The 8,471-nt window shown below is 41.3% G+C and overlaps 1 protein-coding gene across 2 annotated transcripts; it reads left to right on the top strand.

The window, feature by feature from the left end:
• Positions 1-4,716: 4,716 nt before the first annotated feature.
• LOC108380651 (BRCA1-associated protein) lies at positions 4,717-7,376 on the top strand. Of its 2 annotated transcripts, none has more exons than XM_017637043.1 (6): positions 4,717-5,110; positions 5,170-5,521; positions 5,583-5,753; positions 5,812-5,978; positions 6,043-6,661; positions 6,722-7,376. In XM_017637043.1, exons 1-6 carry the CDS (start codon positions 5,095-5,097, stop codon positions 7,032-7,034), a joined length of 1,638 nt encoding a protein of 545 aa, XP_017492532.1. In that variant the 5' UTR covers positions 4,717-5,094; the 3' UTR covers positions 7,035-7,376. The 2 variants fall into 2 exon arrangements, with proteins under 2 accessions (XP_017492532.1, XP_017492531.1); XM_017637042.1 differs by having other exon boundaries at positions 4,718-5,106.
• Positions 7,377-8,471: the final 1,095 nt, after the last annotated feature.

Genomic DNA, 8,471 nt, shown 5'->3' with positions numbered 1-8,471 from the left:
TACAACCTTCACATGCCTTCACCGTTAATGTAATGGATTTTATTTCTTTACTTTCCTTCACCAGTTAACCCCTCAGCTGCTTGATCCTTGCATTCGCGCTCTCGTTCTCGCCCTAAACTCTTCAGCTAACTTTGCCTCTTTGCCTTCACCTGTTTCCTTTACCTTTCATGCGCTAACATACACATGCACGCTTCCACTTTTGCGCTGCCATCACCTGCTTCCGCAATCATCCGCTTTCCGTTCTACACTTTTCCGCTTGCTCTCCTCAACCCATACATACATACTTACTTACGCCACGTTGGCTTTGCTGCGCTATTTACTTTGCTGTTGCTGCTGTGTGAGTTTCTAATTTTCTTTTGTAATTAGTTAATTAACTAATTAATGAAGTTTGTGTTTAAATTATTTGCGCTTCGCTAAAAACCAAAGTTAAATGTAATCGAAAAAAAAAACAGAAAATAGATTTTTCAAATTGTGCGCTGCTATTTATTTGCATATTTGCTTACCTCTCTTTAGCTGCTGAACTTTTTCAATTCAACTTTTTTGACTTGTTGTTGGTCTATCTGTCTGTCTTCGCTGCTTTTAGTTTGCTTAGCCTTTGTTGTTGCTAAATTGTTTCTGCTGCCAAGCTAATTAAGTGCAGCATAACAAAACAAAAGAGAAGCAAGCATAAATAGGAATCCTGCAGAGTTCGTATCCAGTTGTTGTTGGTGTATTGTTGCGTGCTCTCATTCACTGTTATTTTTTAACTTTTGTTTTTTACTCAGTTGCTCTGCGACTTTTTGTTTGTTTTTTTTTTTGCTTTTTGCTTTTGCACTCTGCCGTTGTTACAAATCAGACGCTGTAAAAATTTACTACACAAATCACTCATTCACAACAGCAACAACAACACAGCTACACGCCCATTTACGCAAATTACACTTACACGTGTATGTATGTACATATGTCTACCTACGCATCGCGCCTGCAGCCTATAGACTCGAAAGTCGTAAACAAAACGAAAATGAACTAAATAAGTAACAAAAAAAAAAAACAGAATCGCACTACAAAAAAACACCAGAACACAACAAACCCGCTGAGAATGCAACAAATTCTGACGCTACATTTTCGTCCTCCGTTTTTCGTACTACCATTCGCACTTCGTCATTTCACGCGCGTCATCCGCCATCCGCAGAAGCACCACTGACGTCCAAAAACAATGCCGCACCAATAGTCACTGCCAGTTATGCTCGTCGATGGAACAGCATAAGGCCACTGAAACACACCAGTTGACGTTGGCTCTGTTTGCTGCTGTCGGTGCTGCTGTTGACGCTGGTGCTGGTGCTGGTGGTGGTGTGACGCTGCCAAACTGAACCGAAGCCAGTTGGACATGTGTCGGAATTCAACAAGAAGCAAAGCGACAATCTACGAACATTTCACTGTGACGACGCAAATATGAAGGATACACGATGAGGAGGGGCAGCAGGAGGCGCACGAGCCGGCGATGTTGGCGTGGAAGTAGAAGAAAACAAGTCACCTCTATTGGGGCAAACTTTGTCTCGCATAGGGAAGCAACAGCAAAGGCAAGTACGCAAGGCCAGCTTACGACGAAAGGCAATGACACAACAACAATGACAAGTCGGCAGTAACGATGACAACAACAAAACAAAGCCGACAATGTGTTACACGAGTAGTTCGAACGATGGACGACGGACGGAAGGACGAGGTCGTCGACTGAAGCGACGTTGGCGGCAGCGATTGGCGTTTTTGTACAGTAAAGTAACAGTAGAATACGGTTACATAAATAATAGAAGTACATACATACTCGTACATATGTAGTGTGCGGCAATGGCGACTCGAATTGTATGCTTTTGAGAGAAACATAATGCAAATGAACATGTAGTGGAATAGAATAGGATAGGATAGAAGGATAAGATAGGATAGGATTGAATAAAATGGGATAGGGCAGGCTAGTAGAATTCGATGGGATAGTGGGTTAGGATGAGATAGGAAAGGATAGATTAAGATAAGATGCGAAAGGAAATGATAGGATAGGTCACGAAATTGCAGTAAGCCGGTAAAAGATCGAGGTAATTTTATGAAAAAGGAGGATATTAGAAGGGCNGTTAGGATGAGATAGGAAAGGATAGATTAAGATAAGATGCGAAAGGAAATTCTGGATTTTTCTGCATACTTCCTTAGCTCCCTAAATAATCTCCAAAGCATAGCTCTATTGCCGTGTTCAACCGCGGTCCTAGGTTGGACCCCTCTCCATATTCTGACAGTACTGTTAAAAACAAGACATAACAGAAAGTATTTTGAAAAAAATACCAGACCTAGGAGTCTTCGAGTTCTCCGACGCCAGGCCAAAGGAAATATGCTTTGGAAAGAAATTTCATGTCAAAATTCCTGATCGAGATGTCTGGTCAAATGGTTTACCAGAACTAGATCCAAGATATTTATGTACTTACACTGGTAGACAGGCGGATCAAAGATGCAGGGCAGAGTACAAGCGGGTGTCTTTCTAACTTTCTTTTGCAATGAGTACTTGGGCCATGGGCTTTCAATCCGAGGTACTAGCAATCTCAATTTGTGCCAAACTGAACCTTGACAAGGGTTTAAAAGGCATGTTTCAAGATATCTTTTCAGATAGCGAGGAGTGCTTTGACACTATCCAACTCTTGGCAGCAGGGAACACGGTATTACTATGCTGACCACTAGGAAACTGCTGGAACGTAGGTAACGAAGCCGAATATGAATTTACAGCTTTCCGTTGTAAATTCATATTCGGCTGCGCCTGTACATATGGGGCCGGAACCGTTTTGTGGGCTCAGTTGGTCCTCCTCGAGGCTAATAATAGAATCGTGGGTAAACTCAGAGCGCAGTAAGTACTGGATAGATGTGGGCGGCTTAAAAAGATCGGCAAAATCTTTTCAACAGACCCGANAGGATAGGATTGAATAAAATGGGATAGGGCAGGCTAGTAGAATTCGATGGGATAGTGGGTTAGGATGAGATAGGAAAGGATAGATTAAGATAAGATGCGAAAGGAAATTCTGGATTTTTCTGCATACTTCCTTAGCTCCCTAAATAATCTCCAAAGCATAGCTCTATTGCCGTGTTCAACCGCGGTCCTAGGTTGGACCCCTCTCCATATTCTGACAGTACTGTTAAAAACAAGACATAACAGAAAGTATTTTGAAAAAAATACCAGACCTAGGAATCTTCGAGTTCTCCGACGTCAGGCCAAAGGAAATATGCTTTGGAAGGAAATTTCATGTCAAAATTCCTGATCGAGATGTCTGGTCAAATGGTTTACCAGAACTAGATCCAAGATATTTATGTACTTACACTGGTAGACAGGCGGATCAAAGATGCAGGGCAGAGTACAAGCGGGTGTCTTTCTAACTTTCTTTTGCAATGAGTACTTGGGCCATGGGCTTTCAATCCGAGGTACTAGCAATCTCAATTTGTGCCAAACTGAACCTTGACAAGGGTTTAAAAGGCATGTTTCAAGATATCTTTTCAGATAGCGAGGAGTGCTTTGACACTATCCAACTCTTGGCAGCAGGGAACACGGTATTACTATGCTGACCACTAGGAAACTGCTGGAACGTAGGTAACGAAGCCGAATATGAATTTACAGCTTTCCGTTGTAAATTCATATTCGGCTGCGCCTGTACATATGGGGCCGGAACCGTTTTGTGGGCTCAGTTGGTCCTCCTCGAGGCTAATAATAGAATCGTGGGTAAACTCAGAGCGCAGTAAGTACTGGATAGATGTGGGCGGCCTTAGACAGATCAGACAAATCTTTTCAACAGACCCGATATCAAGTTGCTTATTGGCTACCCGGCGGGCTATAATCACCTGCGCTATCACCTGCTCTAGATGTGTTTTTTCCACAGACACGGATTGCCGTCTTTGCCTTGAAGACGAGGAGATGTCGGTGCTATATTATCGGAGATAATTAAGATGCAGCAGGCTCTTTTTTTATTAGTTTGTGGCGTTCGAATAGTAAACTAATATAACGTATGTAGCTCTAAAATATTTATGTTTAAATGTATATTTCTTACAAATCTGGTAACGCCCTAACTTATGACATTTCGTTTTGACTTACACATCGACTTGCTTGATAAGGACAAGAACTTTTTCTTTTCCTTCGTGGACCTTCACCAAGCAACTTCGTGTAACACGTTAGAATCGCGATTAAAATAAATATATTCAGTTTCCGGTGAACCCGAAAAAACCCAAAAGCCATCCGATTCTTTATTTTGCGCTGTAACGTGGATAGCTATATTCTGCTAAGGTATACCTCAGCAGGGCTGCCGCGGGTGTATCTCCCACAAGTTGTTTAGCCAAATAATGACAAAATCAACTTTGCATAGGCAAATCATATGCACATATGTATAATTACAATTGTATTATGCATTTTCTGCTTGCGGAAACAATGATTGTTTAAATGAAAAAATAGATGCAAAATTTTCACAGAGCGTAGTAAATTTGGTAGGCTGGGAACACTGTTTCAGGAACTGGAACAAACGGAACCGTGAAGCAAAGGGAAACGGTGGGTAGCGCCATCTAGCGAAAGAATCAAACAAATATGCTTGAATAAATAAGTAGCTGAAGCAGCAACACTGGTTTGAGAAGGGGTACAATCAGAGAACGTTTATAAACGTTCTCTGGTACAATCTGACGTTTTCCAGTAGTGCATCTTAGACCCAAACCGATAAGGTGGTGAAATATCCATTTTACGTGGTGAAATATTGCAAAATCTGACATTTGATTTCTCCAAATTATTTGTTCTGTTTACATTTCTCGATAAAATAAATAAAAGAAAAAAGAACTCTGTTTTAAGTGGTGAAGTATTGCAGAAACAAAGAAAATTAAATAAAAATCAGACAACAAGAAATGCATGATAAAAACATGACCAAATGAAATAAGAATTAAAAAGTGCAAAATTCCGCAGAGAAAAGTGCGTCGGATGTTACACAAAATAAACAACTGACGAAAGTTCTGGAAAAAAGTGCATAAAAACTGCAACAATATTGTAATAATAACAACCAATGCCCACTCAGGTATCTCTCTGCGTCATCAAAATCGAAATTGATCCACAACTGAATGAGGATTTGGGTGCGTATGTCAAAAAATGCATTCACTTTATATTCCCCTTTAACTCAATGCATTTACTTCCAGAGCCTGGTGCAACCTCCGCTGAGCATCCTACAAACCCGCGCATGCTAAAGGAGCGCGAGCGTGACCGTGGCTTGCGACAATCCAGAGAAATTATAATCGAAACCTACACAAATCAGTTGTGTCCTGGTCAAGAAGAGCTGCAGCCAGTAACAAAAATCGAGCAACAGGCAGGTGGTGCGATGATGGAAATGAGCGCTGAACGTAAGCGAAATTTTCGTGCTACAGCTAGTGGTTCACGTGAGGCCACACCACTCGAGGAAGGGCAGTGTGCACCTGAATTTCCAAAGGAGATTGGTTTCTACTCTGGCAATCCGGAAGTAACTAATGGTATAGTGCACTTGTACAAGAAAAAGTGAGTATGTCTCGGATTTTTATAAAGATTTATCTAAATTATTATTTCTTTGTTTTCATAGTGAGCGCAAGGAGTTAAAGGAGGGCCCATCAGACATTCTTTGTCTTCTCGCGGTGCCTGCAAGTGTAAACTGCCATGACTTGCTGGACTTCGTGGCACCATGTCAGTCAGAAATGCGTCATATACGCATTGTGCGAGATGGTAGCCCCAATCAGTTTATGGTGATACTCGAGTAAGTGAAGGAATACTTTCTGCAACGAATTTTGCATTCAACTGTAATTGTTTTTCAGATTTCGCTCAAATACCGCTGCTTTGGAATTCTACCAGTCCTACAATGGCGCCGCTTATAATTTGCTTGAACCAGACTCGCTCTGTCATGCCGTTTGGGTGTCGGAAATAGAACGCGGTGGCAATGGTGGGCCACCAGCTGGCCACACCGAACTGCCTAATTGCCCAGGTATAAAGATTGCTCTTTTATTAAACACACTTAAATACTCAATACTGATTTATTTTGTTGCCAGTTTGTCTTGAGCGCATGGATGAGAGCGTCGATGGCGTCTTAACCATACTCTGCAATCATGCCTTTCACGCAAACTGCCTTATCAAATGGGGTGATTCGACGTGTCCAGTGTGCCGCCATGTGCAGACACCAGAATTGCTTGAGAACTCTGTTTGTATGGAATGTGAGGGCACAGATTCACTATGGATTTGTCTGATTTGCGGTCATGTTGGTTGTGGGCGTTATCAAGGTGGTCATGCTGCAGCACACTATCGCGCTACTAACCACACTTTCGCCATGCAGTTGGGCACTTCTAGTGTTTGGGATTATGCAGGTGACAATTTTGTACATCGGCTCTTTCAAAATAAGACTGACGGCAAGCTGGTAGCTACTGCCAATGATGAGGGCGAAGAAAAGATTGATTCAATGCAGTTGGAGTTCACATATTTACTCACTTCGCAATTGGATACGCAACGTCAATACTATGAAGATCGCTTGGATCGTATAGAGAAAGAATGGCGCGACTTCAAGTCAGGAGCCGATAATGCCAGCAGCAAAGTCAGCGCCTTGGAACAGAAAGTACAAACCCTGACCAAGGAAAAGCAGGCTCTGGAGCGCAAGTTGGCGCAGAATACTACAAAGTACAAAAACAATCACTTCTTAAAGGAGATATATTTTATTAAAATTTGGATATTTTGCAGATTGAAAGAAGTACAAAAGCAGCTCGCCGAGGAGAGTGAATTCTCTAAAACACTACAAAGCAATCACAGCTCTTGGCAGACTAAATATGCAGCACTTGAAAAACAATACAAGGACTACAAAGAAGCGCGTGAGGCTGAATTGAACGATGTCAAGGAGCAACTACGCGATATAATGTTTTATATGCAGGCACAGAGCAAGATTGCTGATTCTGAGCTAAAAGACGAAATTGTTGGTGGCACGGTGGTTGTGCCTGAAGTAGATGCTGCTAGTACTTCGACTGGCAAAGGCGGCAGGCGCAAGAAGAAACACTAAACAAGCTTTTAATGATTATTCTCATTTAAACTTTTTTGCATTAGAATTTTTAGTTGGTTTCTGTAATTGCATTAATAGAGATTTTACTGTCTGAAGCATATTTACATTGACTTAGTAATTAAACGTGCATATACATATACATACTAACATTCAAATTAACTAAAGTAAATGCTATATCATGTAAGTTAATTTTTTAGAATCAGATTAAACCTTTGTAATGTGATTGCTGATTTTATAAATGTGCATACCAACCTTCATGCAAACATACACATATTGCAAATATGTAAATTCATATACCGTAATAAATATATGCGTCTTATATTTGTACATAGACGAAATCAACGGCGATCCTTTTTATCACTTGAACGAAGTAGTTCAAGCTACAATTGAGGATAAACGTCGAGGGCGAGGCAAAATTGGCCGGCAGGTTCTGAATTATGCTGCACCTATTTGGTTACCCAACAGGGTCTAGTTGGATGTAGTGGACAACGCTTCAGCGAACAACGAGGGTATCCCTCCCGATGTCTCCCGAAAACCACCTGCATAGCGGGCCATCTATGCGCCAGTTAAGGAGCACAACTACGCTAAGCAAACAGTTTCTGGTTGTCTGCTACCGTTGGGCTAATCGAAAATTAAGGTTATTCCGCGGTACTTAGTGTTTTACTTCAGTTGGAGAGTCCCTTTACCTAGCTTAAGTCAATACCCCTTCCGAATCTTTTATTTTCTAGCAAAGAAAACTAGATCTACCTTATCTGCGTTAACGCCAAGTCTTACTCTGTTTCGATCAGTGAATAAATCGCGACAATCCGCGCACGCCACGACGGATGGGAGGAATGATGATACCAAGCGTGGAAAAGAACGCATATTTTTTCCGGAAATATGAAAATTCAGCCATAAGTATAGTATCTGACAAGGGAGAGATGCTTATGGTATTCAGCGCGGCAATATATATGGTACTATTTAGATTCTGGCACAAAACCAATGAGTCTCCCTTCTGGTTGAAGAAATCGGAAGATAGAATTGGAATGTGCGTCAGACTGCGCGAGGAAAATTTGACGTTGAAATGCTATAATCCAAGGCACATTAAACAGCCCCGCAAACATATTCTGAGCGCTCAGAATATATGAGTCGGAAAGGAGTCCAAGGTAAGTAAGAAATATGAGTTTCAAAAACAAACATTTACGTTCGCCCAACTCGGCAGCACGACCGCTGATTACTGGGCCTTGCAAAGGATGGATCAATGCTTCGAGAAGCAAACAAATTTACTAGGAAAGAAAGTTGCATCAATTTTTATTTTTTCCAATTTCAATTTTTTATTTTTTATAATTTTTTGTATTTCACATGGCACGCTTTGATTTAGAAGAAAAAATTCAGAACAGTTGTTGACACTTTCGATACCAGAAGCAACAACAAAATACACGCAAATGTTGTTTTTGC

The sequence above is a fragment of the Rhagoletis zephyria genome, unplaced genomic scaffold (genome assembly GCF_001687245.7).
Source record: "Rhagoletis zephyria isolate East Lansing unplaced genomic scaffold, Rhagoletis_zephyria_1.1 Rzeph_scaffold_19928, whole genome shotgun sequence".
Taxonomy (NCBI): Eukaryota; Metazoa; Arthropoda; class Insecta; order Diptera; family Tephritidae; genus Rhagoletis; species Rhagoletis zephyria.
Note: the sequence above shows the minus strand (reverse complement) of the source record. Positions and strands in the feature narration are given on the sequence as shown.

Bases quoted from the DNA above. Each gene is read 5' to 3' on its own strand.
- LOC108380651 (XM_017637042.1), top strand. From the start codon at position 5,040: ATGCCCACTCAGGTATCTCTCTGCGTCATCAAAATCGAAATTGATCCA. The intron at 5,107-5,169 runs GTGCGTATGTCA...ATTTACTTCCAG, and splicing joins ACAACTGAATGAGGATTTGG to AGCCTGGTGCAACCTCCGCT. The intron at 5,754-5,811 runs GTAAGTGAAGGA...ATTGTTTTTCAG, and splicing joins CAGTTTATGGTGATACTCGA to ATTTCGCTCAAATACCGCTG.